This window comes from Sphaeramia orbicularis, chromosome 21 (genome assembly GCF_902148855.1).
Source record: "Sphaeramia orbicularis chromosome 21, fSphaOr1.1, whole genome shotgun sequence".
Taxonomy (NCBI): Eukaryota; Metazoa; Chordata; class Actinopteri; order Kurtiformes; family Apogonidae; genus Sphaeramia; species Sphaeramia orbicularis.
Genome location: NC_043977.1, coordinates 22,009,394 through 22,036,370, shown reverse-complemented (window position 1 = coordinate 22,036,370; position 26,977 = coordinate 22,009,394). Strand labels below are relative to the sequence as shown.

The window sequence follows — 26,977 nt, the reverse complement described above, 5'->3', positions numbered from 1 at the left end:
TGTATAAATAAGAGTAAAAGACAAAGAAAATGTGTGTGTTAGTGCAGACCTGGGGATTTTACACCTGAATGACTGGGAATCCACTCACAGTCAGATCATAACATGGATCTCTATTTATTGTAAAGTGTGGATTGGTAAAATAGTGGTTTTAAATCAAAGCCCACCTTCTTGGAGCATGATGATACAGCGGTCTGTGCGTGGAAAGCCCACTGTGGGCAGGCGGCAGCGCTCTGCGGCTGATTCCTGCTTTATAAACCCATGATTGGACAGAGTGAGTCACGTTGTCCATGGAGCTGTCAGTCCGATGCTGCACCATTGTTCCCTGAGCAGCCGGAAGGAGTGCTACCTCTACCACTCATATATGCGACAATTGTACCGGTTTACCCAGTACTATTCCGGATTCACGCACCGGCATTGAAGATCCCACGGCGCTGGATGCTTTGCGCAAAACACAAGCGTGAAATGGTTTAAGGGGGAAAATTTGTCCAGTCCACTGAGAGAGAGGGGCGTCATTGACTGGCAGGATACTGATGATTGTAACGAAATGAATGGTGAGTATGAATTAAAGCTCATGGGCCTGTATTTTAACACATGTATATTGATTACATCATAAATCATCTTCGCTCTTCGCATCTTTACGCAACGTGTGCCAAACATTTTATCACCTGTGCATGTGGGGACCCATCCCTGAACGGTCCATTTGTCAAACTCTGCTGAGCATCTACACCTTTACTGCCACTCACACTCCTGAAAGTCTGCTCCAACTATATGATCATTATCATTATTCAGTCATAACAGAATTATTTACATTACAGCAGCCAGACCCAGTTTTCTTTGTTCCACTTGAATCAATGCCCACGTGTTTTATTTTACAATGAAGGTTTTTTTTTTTTTTTTTTTCAACCATTGTCCACTTTTTTTTTTTTTAATGTTTGTCTACAAAAGACAAGAGAGCTCTCTGGGGGATCATGTGCATGTGAGAGCTGCTATGCCTTTGTGTGTTGTTATTGAGGGCACACATGTACAGTATGTCATACTGGTTCCAGGAGCCAGCTGACTGGTATATGGCCAAATGGCAGAGAGCCTCCCATACGGACCACTGGGGGAGCAGAGTTTGAGTCCCTACAGAGCTTCCTGCAGAACAGGCAGAGGAGGCACAGAGTCTGTTCCCCTCCTGTCTCCCTGGGAATACCACCCCCCACCCCCTCAGCTATAAAAGGAAAGAGTGGCTCACAAAGAGATTTAGATAAAGCTCTGCCAATCATCCATACATCCCAGTTTAAATGGCAAAGTTTCCTTGACTAAACCTCTGCACTGCTGCTGTGTAAAAATAAAATAATAAAATAAAATAAAATAAAAACAAACAGGCGTTACAATATTACAACCTTATATGCAGTAACAGTGCATGTTTTATTAGCAACTTACAGCACATGGTTCAACAAATAACATTAAACACCATTTTTCCAACCCTTTGTGTGATCTTTTTGACCCCAGAAAAATAATTGTACTTGCAGTTGCCATTTGTGCATTAATAAAACATATTTATCCTCTCTTTTTTCCACAGAACAAAAGCGGGTTGCTGCGGTTTAATATATTTTGCTAAAGGTAAGCTGTTCCTCTTGCTGTCTGAGACATCATACTGCCAGTCTCCTCTCCACACATTAACATATTGAATTCATGCCTGCGAGATAGATGATGTTCAAAGCTCGCACAACTGTTGCCACGTTGCCACAAAAGACCCTCTGATAACAAGATATGATGTGATATTGAAGCAGACAATGCTGTTTAGTCAATACAGACAGCTGCGATATTCTCACTGGATTGTAGTAGAGAGATGCCTCTGATATCACAATGATGAAAAGAAGGCATCTTTCGAGAATATGTTGTATTATTTGATTCATATTTATTTCTTTGTAAATCAATAATTAGAGCTTTAGAAATACGGAGTCACATGCCTCTGCTCTGCATATATGTAAACAAAGTAGTAAATGGTAAGTTTTTTGGTATTATTATGCATTGTTTGCATTTTAGATGAATATAATTAACAGATAGATGTTTTCCATTCATTTAAATTCATAATGCAATATCGTCACTATCCAGCTTTGCCTCTTTTATTGTTCATCCTCTGGCTTCTTTTGTCAGAAAAAAATCAAGAAAATAAGAGTCCATGAGCAGACATGTAACCATGCACACACAATCACACAACCATTTCCATCTTTGTGATCGAGATCTGAAAGGTGATGGGGGTGGGTGGTGTGTGTGTGTGTGTGTGTGTGTGTGTGTGTGTCTGTGTGTTCAGAGATTGGGGCCTTTCTTCATATGACTGTATTTTTTTTTTCTCCTCAATCCATCTGCTTCCTCAATCTATCAGCACCCAGTCCTCAGAGGAGCAGAATTTAATTAGTACATGTGGCATAGAGTTAAAGGACATTGAAACATTAAATAGATGTATTTACTTGTGAAAAGCTGCATCATTAAGCTGGCTTATTTGAATAAGTGATTCAGCCATGCTGGTATTACATACTGTAGCACAGATGGCTAAAGCTCAATAACAGTGAATGCGGTCCATTAAAGATTCACAGGAAAGGTGTTATGGCTTAACGGCACTAAGCAGAGTCCCCACAGGAGTGGTGTGGGTGAGTTGTCTCCACACAAAGGTTCACATGTGTGAAATCAATTTTATTTCCTTTTCATGTGGCAACAACATGAATTCATGGCTTTGGGCTTGACCTGGAGGTCTGTGCAGATTTACAGACTCAGGTTAAGGGTCAGGTTGAGAGTTGATGTGTTAGATTTTTCTTCACATTATGTAAGACAAAAAAAAACCCAATCTGTTTGAGTGGTAAATGACATTGTGCTAAGTGTTAAGGGTGGTTTGACAGCTTGCTTGATATCACCTGCATGACATGTGTCTGATAAATCTAAAGAAGCATTGGAAGTGATTTGTTTGCTTTACACATTTTACTCCCCAACATAAAACGAGTACCTATGTGAGGCAGCGTTGGTTTTATTATATTTCATATGTCTGCTGTTAATTGCCACTGTGCATATTTTAATTGATGTTTTTCTTCACAAGCACCGAATTAAAGGAGCAGCATCAATGGAGTATACAGTAGGAGTGTAGAGTGAGCTAATATCAACCTTTTAGATTACAGAGCAGCTTTGTGTGTCTCAGCAGGGTTCATGGTTCCAGTTTAGTAGCTTTTGATGTGACTCTTTTTGTTTCTTTGGCTGCTTCCTGGCTGAGCTCTGGGCTTTCACGGTCAGGATTGCGCTCTCTTGAGATGTTGCCATGACACCTTTTTGGAATCTTTTGTCTGTTGCCAGCTAATTAAATGTTGAAGAAAAAAGACACTTTCCTACCTTAATGAATTTTGTTTGCTGGTGCATTGCATGTCACCACACAAAGCATATTTAAAAGTGTTGTGTGATTCCTTCAGAAAGTGAAGATATGCAAAAATACATGAGATCCATCCACACTAATATTAATTTCATGTCATAAAAATAAACATGATGATGTGTTATGATTATTTATGTTAATATTTAAACAATTGACTACAATAGCAAATTAGTGAAGTCACTTGCAAAGATAAACCCATGTTGCCGGCTTAAGTCGTTAAGCTTCTTCCTATTATTTATTTAGTGTGTATGGTGTTATTAGTGCAAATAGGTAGAATACATCTGCACCTGTCATTGCATTCATCAAACCTTTCCCTGTGTTTCCAGCGCAATTTAATTGAAAGCCTGATTTAATCTCTCATAAACTTTAATATATGTACAAAAAGGGGTTTGACACCATCATCATAGTTATCATAGTTAATGATTCCAGTTTGGTTTTCATTCATATGATTGTATTTTAAACCGTTAAATGTCTCTTTTCACACAGTGATGTAGAAACATTCATTTTCCCGAGGCAAATATATCCACACTGGAGGTGAAAATGAAGATAATATTGCTCAGTTTATTTCACACATCTTGTCTTGATGGAATTGTCTGGTAGAATATCGTATTTCATACATGTACGCTCTTGATCAGATTTTACCTGGACTTTTCATTTGCAGCTTACAAGGACATAAAAAACCCCCAAAACATTTGATAAGATTTAATATCTTAGTCAAAAATACACTTTCTTTTCAAGTGTTGGCAACTAATATAAAGTATTTCATAGCATTTCATACTAAGTTTTTGTGTGACTTTGTTCCTGGATAACATTAATTCACTATAAACTGTAGAAATGCTGTTTTATTTTATACATTTTCTCCACAGTCTCCATTATCTCCACAAATGTTTTCACATAAAAGACTATTCATGATCTCAGCATGATTAAAATATATATGACTGATTCCTACTATCATTAACTAATTTAGAATAAAAAATAAAAATAACTGGGATGGCGTATGTTATGATCATTTCAGTTTAGCCCATTAGATAAACCAGTTGTACATCCTGGGCAAAGAAAACAAGGTAAAGTAAATGTTGAATAAGTAACCGTTATTGCATGCATGAGATGATAAAAAACCCATAAAAAAGCCCCCTCCCCTCAGATATATTATATTATGTGTGCAGTTTTGTGCAACAGATAAAATATATCTTCAGTAGTTCAGTCACTAAGAACTTAAACTGTTTTCCTGAAGTGAGAGTTTAATAAGAATATATATGTAAAAAGCACTGATAGAAGAAAAGGGGTAGTTATGATATATAGATGAAATCAACATTGTAACTACTATCACTCTTAAATAATTTATGACATTTTCATTCAATAACAGTTTAATACTGTTATATGTCAGTTTTTAATAATACCTGCTTCTCTCAATGCGATTATGTACAATATTTTTTACAAACAGTAACATGAAAATGAGCTACAATTCACAAACTGACACAATAATATTCATTATCCAAGCACGGCTATATCCACAATGGAGGTGAAAATGAACATAATGTCACCTACACTATTGTATTTCACACATTCTTTGTGTTGATTAAATTGTCTGAGGGATTATTTTTCATTCATTTTATACACACTCTTGATTATTTGCATCATAGATTTAACATTTAACAGCCAACATAAATAATCGCTTTACAAATACTTGAGTGCAATCTAATCTCTCAATCAATATAACTCTCTTTATATTAGGTTTGTAACACCTAATACAATGGGTTTGGTAACACTTCCCATTCATTTTTATTAGTGAGACTTTGTTTCTGGATAACCCTAATTCACTATAAACTGTAGTCACATGAAAAGCTGGCCTACTTTACGAATTTTCTCAGATAACTGTGCGAATGTTTTGCATATAAAAAATTATTCAAGATCTCAACATGATACTGGCTATATATAAATGATAAGGCTTGTCTGCAGAATATGAACCCCACATCCCTCAGCTTTCCCAGCCTGTGTGAGAGATGAAAGCAGCCCTGTCTCTATGAAATGCTTTGGCAGCTCTGTTTCTGCCAGCAAACCGGCTTTTGCGAACTTTCAGGTGGCATGGGAAAATATAGTCATAAATAAAATATAGAGCCATGAATAATTTAGTTGAGCATTGTGATTGACATGAGGGTGAGAGTACCTGATTATGCCTCCACACTGTGTGACTTGAATTACAGCAAATCAAAACATTAGTCTGAATGTGGAGACTGTGTGTTTGTACGTGTCTGCTACGCTTTATTTTGATCAGTACTTGTATCAACATAGACTGTTAAGATGTTGGTTAAATGCCCTCTCAAGGATTACACTGCAATTTAAGCGTGCAACCTTATTTCATTAAAAACGCGGCTAATTTTAATCGACTGCAATTTGGTGCTATGAATGTTATTTTACTGTACATGATGTTAAAAGTCAAATGAGTTCACAAGCTCAAGAAATTCCCCCTGAAGATTAGATAATTCAGGTTATTTACCACAGAAATACACTGACCGCCATCATTACAGAGGTAGTCATTTTCAACTTCTAATGCCACAGTATGATGCTACAATAACATTACAGTAGAGTAGGTGTGTAGTAGTGAAGCTGTAAGCAGCCTGTTTCTCAGATTATAGTTACCCTTTGCTCTGGACCCATGTGCTTAATAAGGAGTCGTGCTTCCTCTATTGTTCTATGAAGAGGAAGAGCAGATCAATGATTCCCAGCACCAGCCTGGTCTGTAGCTGCAGGAGGGAGGCTGCAGCAGGCATCACCAGGCTGCAGCTCCTCCGTGTGCTGAGTGCTGAGCAGTGGGCTGCAAATCCCCCCCCCCATAGCCCACACCACCACCACCACCACCACCACCACCTCCCTCTCCTGCCCCCCACCTCCCCTTTTCATGTGTGTAGAGCAGATCTGTCTGCAGCCCCAGGCAAGTGCAAGTTAACAAATGTACAGAGCGCATGTGAAGTCTCATTTGCATAAATCTGTAGATGTCGCTACATTTCCTTAAATGGATTCCTTTGTGCTTAATTGTGGCATGTTTTTCCTTGTGCATGTGTAATTCTTTCAAAGCTGACTGAGAATGTGGATGACTGGATGTGACAATTACTGTTGTTTATTGGCATAATTTGTCATTTTACTAGAACTGGCGGAGAAATTTTACTGTCACTGTCAGTTAACAAATTGCCAGGTGGTTTTCTTACAGGTCTATACCTGACAGACTGTATTTAGGGTTTTGGATCATACATGCTGGTGGAAAATGTACCATAATTGTCACAGGGCCTTTTTTTTAATGTAACAAAGTGACCTATGGGTTTTCTTCTGCTCCTATATCCTATATTAATTTGAATGATTAATATAATTTTTTTGATGTGTAGTCCCATTGTGTAGTCACCATGGCCTTTCCTGTTACAAATGGATGCAAATCACTGTCTATTGTCTAATTTATGAGCATCATGGGAGCAGATGTAACCAGAATCTTCTGTCACAGTATGTGCAATTTTATAGCACAGTAATAATATACACAATATGGACAAAAATATATAGCAATACATCACAGATACAGACTGTAGGACTTCTGATTCTGATTGACTTCGTACCAGATGGTTAGCTGTGTTTTAAAATAATTATTATCATTAGAATGTGGCATTTTAGACAACAGTTTTAGAAAATTTAACCATAAAGACACAATAAAAACATTTACTGCAGTAATATTTATCATATGATAAAATTATATTATGGCACCTGTCTTTATTTTGTAGCCCTGCTTGCAATAAAATGCCTGGATAGTGTATATGAAGATATAGTAAATGTCCTGCTAATTCAGTTAAAAGGTGGTTTTGAATAATCATAGAGGACTTCAGGACATTTTGTTTCTTTTATTGGGATCTTCCATACAGGTACCTTATGTTCAGAATCATCCTGTTCTGTGTCATCGTCCTCTAGGCATGTTTGTGTTTGTGTTGTTAATTTTACTGCTTGCATCTGGTTTGAAAATGATTATATATATCTATATATCTATATCTATATCTATATCTATATCTATCTATCTATCTATCTATCTATCTATATATATATATATATATATATATGTGTATATATGATTTTTTGAACATAATATGAAATAATATACATTATTCTGTTGTCAGATAATATATTATGGCACATCCCTAATACAGGTCAAGGCAGATATCCTCCTTTGTCTGTTTTGTTTCATTTGTATGTTAAGAATCTGCCTTTGGATGCTCTACAAAACGGTGAACAGTGTGTTTGCAGTGGCAGGGATCCTCCACTGACATCATCTGTAGCTGTATAATCATCCAGGCCACAGCCTCTCCTCAGGGGAGTCCAGCTGAGACCTAGCCTCTCCCTCTGTCGGTCTATCTGTTTATCTCGTGCGCTCTGCCTTGCTTTCTCCCTCTCTTTCAAGGTTGCCGTTTATGGCGTGTGTGACACCGGTGATGGATGAGTTCGAACACAGCCTCAGTCTGCCTGCATTGCCCAGAATCTGTTGTGGTTTTACAGGGTTTGTCTTGGCTCTGTGATCCCATCAGCTGGTTCCGCATGAATACATCCCCAGTCACTCAGGGTGTACTGCAATAAAATAATAAAAAAATATCATATTAAGAAAGACAGAATTAATAAAACGATCTGCCAAGCCATCTGGGCTTATAAGTGTGTGCTTCATTACTGTGGAAAGTATTCTGTGATGTGACCAGCCATATTGAACAGCACTAGCAATTGGCAGGCATGATATATAACAAGGAAGCAAATTTTCTATAATATATGTCAATCGTTAACCAACCCCAACCTCCTACACACACATCTTTGGCAGTCATTCAAATAGCAGTCTGATTTTCCACACAGAGAAAATGTACCTACTAAAAATTGTATCAAACAAACTGAGTATATTCAAACTTATGAAATATTCATTAAAATATATTCTACAAAGGATAATCAAATTTACTCAATGCAGCCTAAATATTTAATGTAGTAATTTAATAAGAAAAGTAGAGTCTTAATTAAAGATTTGAAAAAAAAAAATCAAGTATTCAGATTCACTAACAATCATTTAGATTAGAGACATAGTAAATCATTTTTCCACTTTCCTTAATAATGTCTGTTATTGTTTAGAAGATATAAATAAATAGTATAAATAGCCCATAATAAAGGAAGGTAATGCATAAAAACGTCTTTTACAGCAGTAATGTTTTAACAGCCAAAATATCATTGCATAACATTAAATCTTGTTGAAGTTCAAAATGAATGAATGAAAAAGGAATGAAATAAATCAATTGTCTCATGCCTTTAATCTTAAAGTCTACTCACTGTTATAAAGTTAGATAGTTTTTCCACTAAAATGGTTTAAGACGTAAACAATAAGTGATTTAAATATGTTTAATTCATCTTAATATCTAGTATATTTTATTAAATGTTGAATTTACTTATCGCGTTAATATAACATACACTATGCTGGACAAAAATGCTCATTATGGGATACATCACTCTTAGAGGCTGAAAAATGAATCATTCCTGTCTGAAATATTATCATGATGAATACATCCACGTCAGTTGTTGTCAATAATTATCATGGGAAATGTTAAATCAATATTTCTTTTAACATTAGAGGAACATTAAGAAACCAGACGGTAACATGATGATTTATGGGCAGTATATGACAAATATTTGAGAAATCTAGAGATAGGCCATTTAAAACAGTTGTTATGATAATAATAATTTTCAAAGTTAAGTAAAAACAAACTCTGAAGCATTTTCTAAGTGTTTTAGATGGCAATATTAAGAAAATTAACCCAAATAAAAGTGTTTATTGGGGTGTTATTTATTGCAATATATCATCATGACATTTCTTCTTATTTCCTTTTAGGTTGAATTCAATCTCACAATGTTTACATATAATATAATCCCTCTCTACAATGTATAATATTACAAACATGAAATAATGATGTATGTTCCCTGACAATATTTAAACCTAACGAACACAGTAGTTTATGTTAATTAGGGTAGGTGTGGGGCTTTATTTTGACTCTAACTTTGATCACTCTAGATGCTAACGTTGTTATTTTTATTATTTAAGATGCACTGTGTAATTGGGGCAGTGGGGGTATTTCAAAGCTGTCTTGGAGGTAGAGCTGTTACATAGGCTAATCATGTTTGCACAACTAATATGCTTGCAAAACATTTATTTATAATCACACAAGCACCACCTGATTAACGTCTGTCGAATATTCAGTGGTCTTTTTGGCCAACTCTTTATATAAATATGTGGGTGCTTGACTTTATTGCAAACCTGTTTACTTTGGCTCTGTTGCTGTTTACTGCTAGACATTTAGCGTGCACTTAGTGTGTCACTTGGCATTGCAAATCTGTCCGAGTGGGTTTTTTGACGATAGTAGTACAAATCCAGTCAGTAGCCGACTTTATGGTCTGTATGCTCTGCTTTCTGTATTCGTCACAGCTTTGGACTTCTAACATATTGGTTGAAGACTCTGCCACCTGTCCTGTGAGGTACTGAGGCAAACTGGGTAATGAAATGGATAAAGCCTGTAATGAATGAACGGAAAAACAGTGGGGGTAATGATTCATCTTTAGTTCAAGCCGGCTGACTGAACAGTGGGTGACAGGCCATAAAGCCGGGCCGTTCAGAGTCAGATGTTTTGTGAGATCAGTGATTATTAATGATGACTTTTACATATTAACACACACATTTGCAAAGGGTCTTAGTGTGGCTGCAGTTCCTCCAAAGGACCATGAAAATAGCGGTGACAGGAAACATTTGTAAAGCCAGTGCGATTATAAACAACCTCTATTATGAGCATCCTCTATGATACAGAAAACAGCTTTAATTAACCTGCACTTATTTTATGGTTTGTTTTTTTTTTTATCCTGTTTTCTGATTCACTTTCGTAGAATCAGTTTTGGCAGTAAGGTTAATAACCGGTGAACTGGTATTTTCTTGCTTATTTTAACAAAAGGGTTTTGTTTTGAGGGACATATATCTCAAAATTTGCTATTTGTTACAATGGGAGTTTGAAGGTCTTTTGCATCTGACCTCAATTACAGTGCAGCTGCACAAATGAAGTGAGATTAATTTGAAACCATTTTGTTTATACTTGCTGTCTTCAGTTTCCTAGATTGAAATAAAAAAGCCTCTTGCACGTAAGAGCAAATATAGGTCACCACCACTGGTGCAATGGTGTAACAAATGTCTTCTCTCCAGTTTATTTATTTTTTTGCATTTTAAATACGTAATAGAGTAGCATGTATGTAGTGTGTGCTGCTTATGGATGCATCATTAAAGTAATGCAGATTAGGTCCTCAAAGGTTCTATGAAAAGTGCTAACAAAAGAGCTCTCAACCTGATTGTAACATTATAGTAATCATTATAATAAGACATATAAACACTCCAAGTTTGATGAGGTTTATGATTATTATTTTCTCATTTAACCTTTAACATAATTATTTCCTGATTATTGTAATGCTAGTGCTGAACAGTTCACTAACTGGTTAACGTCGTTTCGTCCAATTTATTGAGCCTGCTGGGATAAAAATATATATTATTTAACGTGGGAGGCCGTGATTAGATGATTAATTTAATAAAAAATGAATGTATGTATGAAAAATAAATCTGTATCTATTGAAGTAGCTGTTTAAAAGAATTATAAATGCAGTTCATTTAGATATATAATAGCCACGAGTATAGCAAACACTTTGTGCACACCTGCTTTCAACATACATACATGTTTAGATATAGATATTTTTAGTCTGGTTATTTTTTGTGTTTTTGGCTGAAAAGGTGTCCTATGTAATTACAGGTATTACGTCCTCTTCATGCAGTTATTATCTGCGCTTGTATGATGGACTAAGAATATAAACTTTTTAATAATGTAGTATTTTTACCACTACTACCTCTGCTACTCTGTGGGGCAGCTCTGCCTGAGGTGATCGTCCACAAACACCCGGGTTGGTGAATCGATCCCGGCATCCACGCCGAAGTGTCCTTGGGCAAGACGGTTCTATCTATCTGGACTAAAACTGCATGGTTCGTTTCATGCAGAACTGACAGAATTTATGACTGCTTATGTGTGGTGGAGTGTGGCAGGGTGATGTTACTGTATATACTGTAGTGTACTGAAAGGAGGCGTAGGAGCAGTGTGAGGGAGAGACGATGAGATGGAGGAGTGCGATGCTGTCAAGGCGAGGTTCAGTCAGGACACTGGTGAGGAAGCAGAGGTGGGGTCAAATGACAGTTGTGGTTACATCAGAGGAACAAATACAAATGATACAAATCTTTTACATACATAAAATTGTAAATAAATATGAGCGTCACAAGAAACTCCATCTATTATATCACGTCCTTTTCAAGATCCCTTAATAATCTAAAAGTGCTTATTTATTTGACAGTTTAGTGTTGGTAATGAACAAGCAAGGTAGCCCACTGACATTCTTCCTCTATGCATTGGTCTATTAGTCCTAGATTTTGCAGCATTTTCCAGCATCATTTTCCCTCCCACTGCATTGTATCCTGTGTTTGTGCTCAGTAACTGTCATTTGTTTGTAATGACTGTAATACTGAGCTCCCTCTAGGCTTAAAGCTTTCCTGTACGAGGAAGTGCAGGACCTTTATGTTGACATACGACCCAGTGGACTGATATCATGGCTCTGACTGCACAGGCTTATGTCCCACGGACTCTTCAGCAGAACTTCCTGGCATAGGAAGCGGTAGGACCATGTTCACTACAATACTGACAAATGCTATTTCCTGTATATGAGGAACAGGAGTGTAATTCATCTTCGGGTTTATTGTGCACAGTTTGTGTGCAGGTTTGCAGCTGCATAATTGTTATTTCCCCATATTTTATGGAAACAGTGTTCAGTATTGTATCATCTCATTCTGATGATTTTGTTGCTTGTGCCTTTGAATGTTGTGCTCTAACTCTTGATAGTCATTATGGTTTTTTCTTGGCATCAGATGTTCTTTTTTTCTGTCCTTTGCCCCATTCTCCCTCTCACTCCACCTCTTCTTCACCCCCCTCCCTTTTACTATTCCCCTCTGAATCCTCCCCTCTGTTACACCCCCTCCTTCCCCACTGCCCTGCTTCTCCCATATATCAGTCCTATACATTGCTCCAACATTCAGTGTTTCTGACCCCCCCCCTTCATACCTCCGCCTCCCTCCCCATCCCTATTCCTCTCCCCTCCCCAGCTCATGTTGGTAAAAATATCTGCAGACAGCAGGAGCAGAGGCACGCCTGACTCTCTCTCTCTCTCTCTCAGACATCCCACCCATGTGATCTCACAGGCTGCCTCTGCTCTGCTCCACTCTGCTCCAGTCAGGCTTCTGCCTTTCTGCTGGCTGCAGCTAATGAGCCTTTGTGTGGCCACAGAGAGAGAGCGAAAGAGAGAGAGAGAGGGAGAGAGAGGGAGAGAGAGAGAGAGAGAGAGAGAGAGGAACCCAGTGACAGAGAGGGAGTTAAAGTGAGAAAGACTGTCGTCTTGCAACAATAAAGCATATGGAAGCGACAGTGCAGCCAGAGCTGGAAAATTACAAGTCTCTCTCACACTCCTGCACCCTTTTTTCTCTGACCATGGACCTCTGGGGTCGCTGCAACTCAGCAGACTGAAACAAAATGGGAACCTCTTCATTCATCATGTCTCACCTTCTTCTGAATAGCCACATTTATGATTGTCTGGCTGTGCTGCTGTGAGGAGAGGTGAAAGGAGTCACAGTCTGCCAGTGGATACAGGTCAGTTGTTCCTGTGAGGGCCTGCAGACACACCAGTGTAATGTGGTCATTGTAGGACTGATGTGTCATGACTTGCTCCAGATGCCATAGGCTTGTTGGCATCACTTGGAATGAATGTTTTGAGCCTTGTGTTGTCACATCAGTTTATCGTGATAGTGGGAACCTTGTGAATGACTAGGGGAAAATAATTACATTCAGTATGCGAGCATGCTACATTGCTGTGAGCGCTGTTGATTAAGGACAGGAGTTGCTTTCCACAGATGATGTGTGTGCTCAGAGAAGCAAACACAGGGAGGGGCTTTCCAAGCTGGCTTTTGCTGCATTATTCTCAGGGATTTTTCGCTTGTACTATAGTGCATGTTGTCCACCCTTGATTAGTGGCAAGGCAGGAAAAAAAGGAACAAAAACCTTACATTTCTGTTTTGAAATGGGTTTGCCCTATATTACGTACAGCTCTTTGGCCTATGAGGCTGTTCCTATCAGTGTCAAGACCTAAAGTTGCTCTCACAGGTTGTAACTGGCAATTAGAAATGTACTGATTTGATAAATATCATTTGTACTCATTGACTTAATTTACTCTAACATTGCTACTTCATTAAAAGAACCCTCATACACAGCATGTCACACTGGAAACACTGTGATATGGGGAAGCACTAGTTGTGAGCGTACATTATAATCTCCATGGAAACCACTTTTGGTATCAAAGCATAGTGCAGCATCAGCTGAGGGCCAAGCCTATGAATAGGTTTCCTACAATGGCATGTAATTAGGACCCTTGCTAGGAAATAGATGAAAATTACACAGGTCACTTCTCATGGAAATTTCCTCTTCTACCTGTCTATGTGATTACTGGCTGTGTTGATCAACATTTTAAATCTCAGAGTTTGGATCCATTTCATGTATTTCTGGATAATCTCGTCCTTCTCCAGGCTGTGTCATTATTTCTAGTCATAACCTTTCACAGAGTAAATCAACCATCTGTTTCTCGTCAGCCAGTACAGTTATTTGCCTTTGTAAAATACATTTCGCTGTAGCTCAGATTCCAGCCTCTTGGAGATTTTTGCTTCTAAATTAACAGCATTTGTGTTTGAAAGAGAAATATCTAAAAGAAGGCTATTCTGACTGTCTGCCTTTTTTCCTGTGCTTTCTCCCAGATGTAGGATGCCTCACATTCCTCAGTTGTAGGTAGAGTTGTTGACTCTGGAGGTTCTCCAAATGCTGGCGGTGCCATGTCACTGCACTGAACAAGCACAGCCTCCTGGGAACAATGACCCTCTTGCTGGCAGTGCTAGTCCTCTCTGGGTTGTACCTCTTTCTCTCAGGCAGCATGTCTCTCAGGCAGCATTTGCATCTGTAATGACTCGATAGCAGGGCCCAGATGAAACGCTGTGGCTGTCTGTGAATGGAACTCCCCCACAAGCTGCTCTGGCAGATATACAGAGTGGGACTGGGTGAAGATGCATGCTGTCTATTCTGATTCCAGCTTCCAAGAGAGAAAGCAGTGAAGGGAAAAGCTGCCAGTCATATCAATCTTTGCTTTGCTAAAGCAGAACATTTGTGTTACTGAGTTTATTTTAAAATGAGACATGACATTCACGCTCCTGCTGGTAAAGCAAAGAACACAAGGCTGCTCAAGAAAATATTATTACTTTCATTTCAAAGTTGTCTGATTAACATTAAATTAGGTCGACTAAATTACAGTAGGCAGGATATGATTTAACAGGAAAGAATAGTGATTAAAGTAATATTTTATTTGACAGACAGCAAGAGCAGTTATTAGAGCCAGTTCCAGTGTAATGGTGATTAGTTTTAGTGTAGTTGACTGATGAGCTTGTCCTTGTTTGTTTGTCTAATTGCATCATCAGTCAGATGGAGTTAATGGCCCCTCTCAATTGACATTGAAGTGGTCTGTAACACTTCTATCACAATAGCCTCTGCATGAAGTACAATAACCACAAATATTTAGCTGCACCTGTGCAGAGATCCAAGAACAGCATTTTCCTTTTTTTCAAAATGAACATCTGCCTATTAATGATACCATTATTGTGCAAAGTAGAAATTTACTGACATGTTTGTTGAAGTAATATTGTCAGTTTTTGTGGCTGTATTATATTTAATGATTGACTGCATGTGTGTCAGATTTTTGGGAAAATTACAGCTTGTCAGTATAGATGTTGTTCTCATTACAGATATGCTCTGTATGAGACAGACGTCACTAATTACACTGCCAGCGGTAACGTCTGTGTGATGTGTGATGTTTTCATAAATCACTTACTCTTGTGCAGATGTTTTGTTACCACACTTCACTGGATAAAGATGTATATCGTGTGTACCTGTGTAAAAACAAACAAAAGACAAGCAAGAGTATATACAGCTACACTAGTAATAGGAATAATTTATCCAGTAGTGTGTGTTGGATGTTTTCATTTTGATTCTGTCTAGAAGCAGCAATGATTAAACCCACTAATAATTCATGAACTATCCTATCTATATGTAATAATATTTTGAAGACACACTGACCCTGACCTCTACCACTGTAAGACAAGCTGGTCCAGTCTCTTTTTTTCTCCAGCTGCTCAATCAAAGACAGTGGAATGAACTTCCTGTGAAGCAGACGTAGTATGTAATTAGCAGCTTCTTCCTCCCATCTCAGCTCCTTTGTGCCAAGGTGATCAATTGTCCAGGGAACGCCTGGGAGCCGGGAGAGCGGCAGGAGAGTCTGTGTGTGAGCAAAGGGAGGGGTAGTCTGGGTCTCATGGCTAATTGAGTGTGTTGAGGATTATGAAGGCCCTAAACTGGATATTAAATAATGTGTGGCCCCTCTGCTGTCTTTTGGTTTCAGGTGCAGATGCAGAGGGCCATGAGTGGAATACTGAAGAGGAAATTTGAGGAGGTGGAAGCCTCCTCCTCCCCGTGCTCTTCCTTGCGGGAGTCTGATGATGAGGTCTCCTGCAGTGAGAGTGGGGATAGCAGTGACAGTGTCAACCCCTCTGCCTCAGGCCCATTCACCCGTGAGTGTCTTTTATACCCACGCATTCATTGTCTTCACTGTGTCTAACATCTACTATTGACAACACGATTAATATCCTCATTTCATCTCAACAAAAACATATCTGCAATGATTTTTAATCAAGATGGAAATAATACTCATTTCAAGTCTGGTTTTGAAGATGTCCTGACTGGCATCCTGTATTATGAAGGACGCACATCAACAAAAGCAAATCAGCATCTCTATTGAAAAGAGACATATAAAGAAGGGAGTGACGGGAAGAGTCTGGTGCTTTTATAAAGAGGAAGGATGCACAGGCAACCTTCCTCATCAGGAACAGCATTAGTGTACAGACATAACCGAATAAACAAGCTGATGCAGTCAAGCTGTAAGTGAGTGATGCTGCTGATAGTGCACATGTACGTCTGTACCATGTAACCCTGCTGTAAATGTCACAGCATACACTCTAAAGGGGGTCCGTCTGCAAGAAATTATATAAATTAGTTATTCGGTTAGAAATAATATATTTGGTCAAATAATACTTTGCTCACAGATTATATTTGTATAGGAGGTCCCCAAATGGTTTGCTAAGGGATTTTTTTTTTTTTTTTAAAGGTAATAGGTGATTAAACTGAGTAAAGACTACAGATATGTAAAGCCAGGCAGTGTTTGTATAGAAAAATAATGTTGCATCATAGATTTTGTGTAGCTTAACATTTGTCCTGTTAGAATCTAAGTACTGCTCTATGTCAGTCACAAAAGACATGTTGCTGTTGCAGGTTGAAACAAACACTGACCGGTTCATCTTTATAGGACGACAAGGGCGCTAATGTGACTGTTACTGTCATAGAAAAGGACCAGGCCATGAGTGACACAGATCATAAAGTGGAAGTTTAATCATCCTTTAGGGGATTTTGAAAGTAAACAAAAAAACATTAAAAATATCACGGTTTAGCAAAATGAATTCACCTCAGCTACTTCGCACACAGGAAAAATTACTGAGCATTTTTTCTGGAGTCAAAAAAATTTTTCTCAAAAAGAATAAATTTTGCTCTTTATTGAGTAAATTTGGCTCTAAATTGAGTTTGGAGAGCTCTACCCAAAGAGTAACTTTTAAATGTTATCTGATTAGAGTAAAATTTTCTTCCAATTGAATAAATTTTATTCAGGCAAATTTCCTGTGCAAAACAAAAATCATAGAGGTAAATGATTCCAAATTTGCTTCATTTTTTTTTTGTGTCAGTCAGATGTAAATTTGTGTTGATGATGCACTATTTTTTGTCAGTGTGAATGACATGCCGGGTCCCCTTCCCTGTAGAGCCAAGGCTTAGAGACATAAGTAGGGTGCTGTGTCCCTAGAGGCTGCTCTTGGCCTCTGTGTCAGCTGCAGCTGCTGGTAGCTGGGGGCTCTAGAAGGTCAGCTAACAGCGACAAGGGGATTGTGCACTATGAAGACTCGCTCCTGTGAAGTGACATGCAACTACAACGGCTGAGTACTTGGCAGGAAGATGAAACAGTTAAATTGCGTGTGGTTTTATATCAGTGAGAGGAAGAAAAGCATCTTTATTGTGTTTGTTATTTTGAGAATCTGAGAGAGTATTTAAAGGATAAAACAGCGCTTCAGATTATAGCTAGTGAAACTCTTTATGAAGTACTGTTTTTCATATGGCCTTTATATGGCTTCATTAAAAAGCTCATTATGTTAAATATAAGATCTGCTCTTTTTTTATGCCTACAACAAGCTGATAGCTGGTTTTGCATTTCTTTTATACCCAATAAATTCAGGCTCTGTGCAGTTCCCTCACTGTGACAGCTCCATGTCTGTAATAAAAAGCATTGTCCTTTTTTCGTGGGGTGGAGAGCTGTTGGAAGCAGATGGTTTCTATTTGTCCTGTCTGTCTGATATGGTTTGAGCGCTGGGAACACTGCCTCTGTGAACCAGCACTCTTCATCTCTGGGCCATGCAGGGGATTATTTATGCTCCACCGTTGCCCTCCTCTCTGCCCCTCCCTCCTGTAGAGCTCTCCTTAAAAAGACACACAGAGGACTTGCATGCCAAGCTGAAGCACAGAGATGTGATGAAATCCTTCCCTACAAAGCTGTGCTAAGTCCAAGATATGTAGAAGTCCTCTGCAAAGCTGGCAAGAAAAAAAAAAATCCTAATATTTCAGGCATTTACGGACAATACTCCCACATTTTTCCGTAACATGTCACTTATCTTAACAGGCTTTAAATGATTACAAGACTGCTTTACTTTAACATGAGAGAATCTGAACATATAAAGGATTTGACGAATAAACCGTGCTTGGTGTTAATTGACATAATAATGTGCAGGGCTTCAGTTCTTATTTATTTATTTGTTTATTAGGAACAGTGCATATTAATGAACATCTACAACAACTGCAGCTGTAAATATGCCAGATTGTAGCAGCAGTACTAATTTCCATCTGTAGTTCCTAGGCAGGTGACAAAGAAAGACAATCGACAAAAGGCAAAACATAAAAACACACAAAACAACACAGTGTGGACAATCTACTGATGGTCACAGGCTTGGTTTTCCTTCATCCAATGTTGAAATTGTGATTTGAAGGAGGCATATGATTGTGAGTCTCTTTATTTTAAGCTGTAAACTGTTCCAATATTCAGTGCAGTGACAGAAAGTGTAGTTTGTCCAAAAGTAGTGCACCTACATGGCACCTCACAGTCTCCTGGAGCTGTGGCCCTGGGGACCATCCCACTGACAGACCGGGATTTGATAAAATCTGTCAAGGGAGGAGGGGAAAATCCATGCAAGACTTTAATTATCAGGCAAGCATTTTTAAAATTCACAAAATTATTAAAAATTAAGAAATTTATATTTATCAAAAACAGGGGCGTCAAACTCATTTTAGTTCAGGGGCCACATTGACCCCAATATGATCTGAAGTGGGCCGAACCAGTGAATTAATAACATAATAATATAAAAATAATGCCAACTCCAAACATTTCAATGTGTTTTATAGTGAAAAAAGTAAGATTACATATGGAAACATTTCTATCTGTAAACTGTCCTTTTAAAAATGTGAATAACATGAACAACCATGAAAAAACTGAAATTTATTAAGAAAAATAAGTGCAATTTTAACTATGTTTTGCCTCTGCTTATCATTTGTAAATGTGCATTACAACTTACAGATCACAATGGATCTGCAAATTTACAAAACATTTTAGTAACTGGCAGAAAATTAGTAAAATTGCACTTACTTCTCTTAACACATTTCTAGTTTTTCATATTTTTTGTGAAAGGCTAGTTTGTAAATTTACACATTTTCATTTAATTTCACTTTTTTAAGCTGAAACAGAGGAAAAATTCGGAATTGTCATTATTTGTAGGTTTTTATGGTAGTATTTTACTGATCTGACCCACTTGAGACTAAAGTAGGGCTTTATATGGCCCCTAAAGTAAAACGACTGACTGTTAATATCTTGAGTGTAACTTTTGTATTTCACAAATTCATCCCAAGGGCCGGATTTGACCCCTGGGCCACATGTTTGACACCTGTGATCTAAAACAATGCAGTGGTGGAAATTAAATGTTTTTTTGTCAAATATTTCTTGCAACGTAAAATGAATGAACTGTCAAAAAGAGATGAGAAGGACAACCAGTCTATCCTTTTTTTTTTTTTTTTCCAACATTCCAACTCCTGCATTTTATTTGCAGCTGACTCAATATTGAAGAGGGAGAAGCGCCTGCGGACCAGGAGGGTACATTTTGAGAATGTGACCGTGTACTACTTTGGTCGGCGGCAGGGCTTCACCAGTGTGCCGAGCCAGGGCGGCAGCACACTGGGCATGTCCAACAGGCACAGCTGGGTCAGGCAGTACTCCCTGGGAGAATTCGCCCTGGAGCAAGAGAGACTCCACAGAGACATGCTGAGAGACCACCTAAAAGAGGAAAAACTCAACTCAATCAAACTTAAGGTAAACGTTCAGTAATGCCAATAGAAGCGTATTTGTCATAGATGCTCAAAGAATTTGTAAAGCGGTACTTATTGGGCTGTAGTATCTGTAATCTCAGCATAGTCGTCTGCCTCAGCTATTTTCTCCCTTTCGTATAAAAACAGCTTGGTTGTGATTCTTTCATGTTTTTAGCTGACTAAGAATGGCACAGTGGAGTCTGAAGAGGCCAACACGCTCACGGCGGAGGACATTTCTGATGATGACATTGATCTGGACAACACAGAGGTAGACGAGTACTTCTTCCTGCAGCCTCTAACAACTAAAAAGCGCCGGGCACTGCTCCGATCCTCTGGGGTAAAGAAAATTGACGTGGAAGAGAAACATGAACTGCGGGCCATCCGGATGTCCAGAGAGGACTGCGGCTGTGATTGTAGAGTGTTCTGCGACCCAGAGACCTGCGCCTGCAGCATAGCAGGAATCAAGTGCCAGGTAAATCCCATAGCAGGCACTTTTTACTTAGGAAACTGAAGCTGAATTATTATAGGTTTGAATTTTCATCTTTTAGTTTCACCTTTGATTTCGGTTTAGTTTTTGGAGTTTTATGAGGAAACCCTTTATTTATAGAAACAAAAAATGTAAGACTGTGTTTTTCATAACAAATCATTTATTCTTGTAGACCATGAGCCAGGAGAAAATTAAAATAAAGCTGATTTTACCTGCAATTCTATTTCATTTTAGCTTGTGCTGCTCTGCTCATGCTACTTTTGAAAATTGACTTTTTTTATTTTAGTTCATTATTTTATTATCTAACCAGTCACTGAATTACTGTTTAATCAAGTAATTTTCAGACATTGAATAATTAAGTCTTTTGCCTTTAGGGGGGTACAGTTGGTTTTAACAAATAAATACTTAGATGATAGAACAATGTGGTGCTTCATTTGTTCCAGCTGTTAGAATAACAGCATAATATTATTAGTGGATGCCACTACAAAAAAAGATTTACTATTTGAAGCATTAATTTGACACAGGGATATTAATGAAGTAGCACTCTGACAGATCTCCAATAGTTTGAGAGACCCTGTGATTCATCAGTTTTTAACAAATACTGAAACAGATGAATATATTGTAATCTTATAAAGGATTGTGAGACTATCTTAATCCATAAAGACCCAAACATCCATCAGCGACCAAAATCATCTACTGATCTAAAATGTTTAATACCTGTTGATCCACTAAACCTATTAATACATGTTAATAATTTGTGTAAAATGCCATTTTTCATCTTTTCATGGTCATCAGATATGACCCATTTGGACGTAGTGAACATGGAAACACCGTCATCTTCTACAACATTGATTTGCCAGTAAAACCCATTGAGTTTGATCAGTGACAGTAGATGAATACACTTGTTTTTGGTGCAGTTAATGATACATTTACTGAAAGTTACTTTATCCTCAGTTTTCTGTGTTTTTGATATAATAACCCTCAACTTTAATTTGAGCTTTTATAAACATTTTCATGATCAGTGAATTAAATATAGGAAAATACCTGATTTTCACTGGAAAAAACTAAATACAGAGGATAATATTATAATAAATGGTGATAAATCACTTAAGAAATGTTAAATAGAGAGAAAAAATCATTTGGAAACTGCCACAAAAGTAGCATTGGGTCTTTATGGGTTAAAGCTGGGGTGTCAAACTCATTTAAATTCAGGGGCCAGTTTCAGCTAAATTTCATATGCAGTGGGCCGAACCAGTAAAATAATAACATAATAATATATAAATAATGTCAACTCCAAACTTTTCTCAATTTTTTAGAGCGAAAAAAAGTTCATTTACATTATGAAAAGGTTTAGATCTACAAACTATCCTTTCAAAAGATGTGAATAACATGAACAAACTGAAAAAATAAGTGTAATTTTAACAATATTCTGCCTCAGTTTATCATTTACACGTACATTATAACTTACAGATCACAGTGGATCTACAAACACCCAAAACATTGAGCAACATGCAGAATATTGTTAAAATTGTACTTACTTCTCACGACATTTCAGGTTATTCGCATTTTTTACAAAATTATACTTTGTTTTAGTGTAAATACATAAAAAATATTTACATTTACAAACAAACATTTGGAGTTGTCATTATTTCTATGTTATTATGATAGTATTATACTGAATCCTGCCCACTTGAGATTGAATTGTTCTGAATGTGAAGCCTGAACTAAAAGGATTGTTAATATTTTAATGTAATTTTTGCATTTCACAAATTCATCCCGCGGGCCAGATTGGACCCTTTGGCGGGCCAGATTTGGCCCCCGGGCTGCATGTTTGACACCTGTGGGTTAAAGGCTCTTTCATTAAATTCTGCTAATAACACATTGCATAATCCTGTTTAAAGTGATGAAGCAGTAAAGAGTTTTGTTTTGTTTAGGTGGATCGTATGTCATTTCCATGTGGCTGCACAAAAGAGGGCTGCAGCAATTCAACCGGAAGAGTGGAATTTAATCCCATCCGTGTTCGGACCCATTTCTTGCACACTATAATGAAGCTTGAACTGGAGAAGAGTCGTGAGCAGCAGCAAGCTTCCCCCACCAACGGGTACCACAGCGAAAATAATGACCCTCTGGTTCAGTCCCAGCACAGGTTGGAGTATTCTCTGTCAGACGCTGTTCCACAGACTGCCAGCATGCACCTGCAGACTGAGGAGATGGAGGAGCCACTAGATGAAGAAGACGAGGACGAGGATGAAGAGGATGATGAGGAGGAGGAAGAAAATGAAGAGGACGAGGAGGATGATGAGGATAGTAGCAGCGTTTGCAGCGGACTGTCTGACTCCAGCACTCAGAGCTTGGCAAACAGCGACTCGGAGGATGAAGAGGAAGACGACGAGGATGAGGAAAAGTCAGAGAACTTTGAGGAGGACATGGCGACTCCATCTGTGTCCCACACTGCAGTTGTTCCCTTATCATCCGTGTTGTGTTACAGTGACGCCTCTGTGGCACATGATAACCATATGAATGGAAATACCTATTTAATGAACTCTTCTTCAGCTGAGTACTATCAGCTGGGGAGCTCCAGTGCCATATCCAATGGCCAAAACAGCCAACCCAGTGAACCTTACGGGGAAGCCTTAGCATTTCCAGATCCAGTCAGCACGTCAAACGGCAGCGTGACCCAGGGACCCTTCAACATGACTGCCGAGCAGTACACAGACTACCCAAACCAGACTGAGGAACAGTACTCGGCCAATCAGCACTTCCCTCTGACCAATGGGAACCCTACTACCCATTTGCCCTGCTACACACCTGATCAGGAGAAGAAGGTGATGTCCAAAACAGCCTTTGTGGAGCAGCCGGAGAACAAGAATCAGACACAGTTCCAAAACTACCTGAACAATAACAACCAGGGTTCGTACAGCAGTCAGAGCTCATGTATGACATCAGAACAGCCACAGCAAGAGTCCGACGTTAATGGGCATTCTGACCTAACCTTACTAGCGAACAATACCAAGAACCTCCCATTACCGGACCATTGCCCCGAGGTCACAGCCATTTAGTAGACCTCGCCTTTTTAAGTGTTCTTTCATTATCGTGTCTTTACTTGAGAGGAACTCTGACCAAGTGGTATTTCAAGGGGATATATTCATGGCCTTTTGCATTATCTGACCTTAAACTTAAAGCAATTTACAGCACCATATAGTACATTTTCATCTGTAACTATAAAGCCATAGGTTCATGATGGAAATGTTTTGAGGAATTTGCAGTCTTGAGGTTTCTTCACCACAGTGTGATAAACTCCAAGAAAGATCAAAACATAAATAATGTCATGCTGTGCAATGTATCTTGTAATTTCAGATGTAAAGTTCTAGTTTTAAGCAGATATTGTACTGTAGATGGAACTTTTCTATGTCTACTGTATGTGTCAAATGTGCAAAAAAAAGTTTATTGTCAGTTTATTTATTGTTTCTGAATTATGTGCATACTTATATATTGTAAATGTTTTGATAACAATAAGCATGCTGTTTTGGGAATCTCAGTGACATTTAGGAAAAAAATTGCCATTGTTTTATATGAAAATGTGTTGTATACATTATGTACATTTTTCTCTTTCTTTTTGTCACTATTATATGCTTTTCTATGTTTTGGGAAAGCATGAAACAGCTTGAAATCTTATTTGTATGTTTGGATTACAGCATCAATAGCATCAAGACATAAAATAATTCAGTCTTTTGCACTTAAGGGTCCAGTTGGTTTTAACTGAGAAATATTTGGACGGTGGAAAAATATGGCACTACATTTGTTCCTGCTATTCACTCTTAGGATAATGTGATTAGTGGGTGCAGCTAAAAAAAAAAAAATATTTGAAACGTTAATTTGATACAGGGATATTAATGAAGTAGCACTTTGACATATCTCCAATAGTATGAGAAACCCTCTGATTCATCATAGACATTAAATCAGCTTCATAGGATTCATTTGAGATGAACTTGCAACAGTAGTCATCTCCATTAGTAAAAAAATTATAATAAAAAAATTTTAAAAAAATATTAACATACTGACCCAAAATAACGTGTCAGTGTTTTTACACTAACTGCTTATGGGATTTCTGCTTTTGAATGTGGTTATTCTGTCTAATAAGGAAGATGTTTATTTATGTGGATCCAATAATGATGTTGATTTGTTCAACTGAAGTGCAATAGTCAGAGGGTTATCTAATAGTCTTTCTCTTTTAGATAAGAATCCGTGGACTGAGACTGCTTTTGATTGACCTTCATGGTACTTTACATTTGCGCTTACATTGTACGTAAAGCACCATTAGTTTCGTAAAAAAATAAATAAATAAATGAATAAGCCACAGTTTAGTAATTGTATATGGGTAAACAAATGTTCAAGGTTGACAATCAAAGCTTATTGTTAAACATGATTCATATTAGTAATAATTAATAACTAAACGACTTGACTGGTCCTATGAGCCATGAATGACAGATATAAAAACAGTTAACCAAAAATCTGTAAATAACCTTTTCCACATCTTGGTAAAAAAAAAAAAAAAAACAGACTATATCACTCGACAATTGGGCAACTATCACGAGTACTTCTGAAGGAAGACATTTTCTACCTTTACCTTGAGCTGTGCTCCTGCATGAATACAGACATCTGTCCTTTTTCCAAGCTTGCAAAAATATACCTATCTATCATTCAGAAGGGTCAGTACTGGAGGTTTGGTGGTTGTGTGTGTCTGTTGGGTATCTGGGATCTGTCATGCCACTTCTGTGGTACAGTTAAGTGGACAGACTGCTTTCAGGCAATCGGTGGCATCAACATGTCCAACAGTACAGACAATTGTGCCAAAGCATACAGTATGACAAGGCTAGATTCAACGACACTGCATCCAAGAATCCTGTATTTGATTTATTTTCCAGTATTTATTATGAATAATATATTAAAATGTGTATTTATTGTGGTTTACTAAAAGTCTGTATTGAGTAAATTGCTTCACTATCTTAAAATTGTCTTTTGTTTCATGCTGGTTGTGAGTTGTAAAGCTTCATGTGCCTGATTTATTTAATTCTATTTCATATTCTGTGAAATGCATACGTTTTGCACAATGGTACAAAATTTTCAGTGTGTTTGGTTCTCAAGTGTAGATAGTCTACTTCATTTCAGATGTTTCATTTTTACCATGATTTTGAAATAAATTTAATTAAAATTGCTCTTTTGATCTCAGTACCTTATGCTGGTCTTATATTTATACATGCATCACATCCCTGCACTGAGACTGTTAGTGCTACATGAAGAGCATGTGCTTCATGCATTGGATTGTACTAGTTAGTACAAAGCGCCCTCTGCAGACCACAAGGAGAAACTAAACACTAAACTAAAACTATTGCTCTCCTGTGGATCACAAAACAAAATGTTAAAGAGCCAAACGGGTGTGTTAAATGATTAACATATTTACATATACTACAAAGAAAAAGTTAAGGATATTTCTTTTGTTTTGTCTTTTTTTGTCGTTTTTGCCATTTGTAAATAAAACTATGTCTGGTCGTTAAAAAAATGTTTTTCAATTCAGTTCACACACAAAAAAGTAAAAAGTGCTGTGCAAGAATCGCAACTGACAAAAATAGCCCAAAAATTAAAAATATCCTTAACTTTTTGTTTGTAGTGTATTTCCTGAATGCTGAATCCATGTTTTCATTTTAGATAGTGCTGTCAACTGTAATTGCTGTGACACTTTTATTTCCTTTTTCCAAATTTTAAATGTTGAACAGCAATTCAGTCTGTACAAATAATTTTTATTACACAAATGTCAACTGCAATAACAAAAAAGAAATGCTTGTCACGCTAACCATCTGCATTTATTGAGTTCAAAAATAACAAAATCCTTACACCAGGGCACTCTGATAACATAAGACAGTTTCCATTTTATAGGCCAAAAAACACAGATCTGTTCTTTTCCTCATCACAAAGAAAATTCCCACAGCCGTCTAAACACTAGCGCCTGCACCAGATATTCATTGGTGGACTGCAGTGAGGTGCAAATCACTACAAACACATTTGATCAACAAATAGAGCCCCCTTTTGGATTATTTTTACAATAAAAATACCCTTTGCCAAAACCCTCAGCATAAAGTTCGATCTCATGGGGAAAATCTGCAACAGTTATCAGATAAATCATTGATGCCTCACTGCAATGTTGGTAAATAAGCACAGATACTAGGTCCATTTTAATCTTTAATAATAGATAACTTGGTTTTGCAGCAAAAATTCGCTACTGTAACTGAAATGTAGCAATGGACCTTCTAATATGAAAGTCATTTTTATGGGACAAATCAGTTTCCCTTAACTTAAAAGTCAAGTCCAAAGTAGTGTTGA

General features: G+C 37.7%; 1 protein-coding gene across 3 annotated transcripts; it reads left to right on the top strand.

The window, feature by feature from the left end:
• Positions 1-291: 291 nt before the first annotated feature.
• Positions 292-25,183, top strand: csrnp3 (cysteine-serine-rich nuclear protein 3). 3 transcript variants are annotated; one of them, XM_030125323.1, is made up of 6 exons: positions 292-551; positions 1,565-1,605; positions 16,010-16,184; positions 19,857-20,116; positions 20,288-20,584; positions 22,534-25,183. In XM_030125323.1, exons 3-6 carry the CDS (start codon positions 16,016-16,018, stop codon positions 23,656-23,658), a joined length of 1,851 nt encoding a protein of 616 aa, XP_029981183.1. In that variant the 5' UTR covers positions 292-551; positions 1,565-1,605; positions 16,010-16,015; the 3' UTR covers positions 23,659-25,183. The 3 variants fall into 3 exon arrangements, with proteins under 3 accessions (XP_029981183.1, XP_029981185.1, XP_029981184.1); XM_030125325.1 differs by having other exon boundaries at positions 293-551; positions 16,010-16,178; XM_030125324.1 differs by lacking the exons at positions 292-551; positions 1,565-1,605 and adding an exon at positions 12,759-13,167.
• The last annotated feature ends 1,794 nt before the right edge of the window (positions 25,184-26,977 follow it).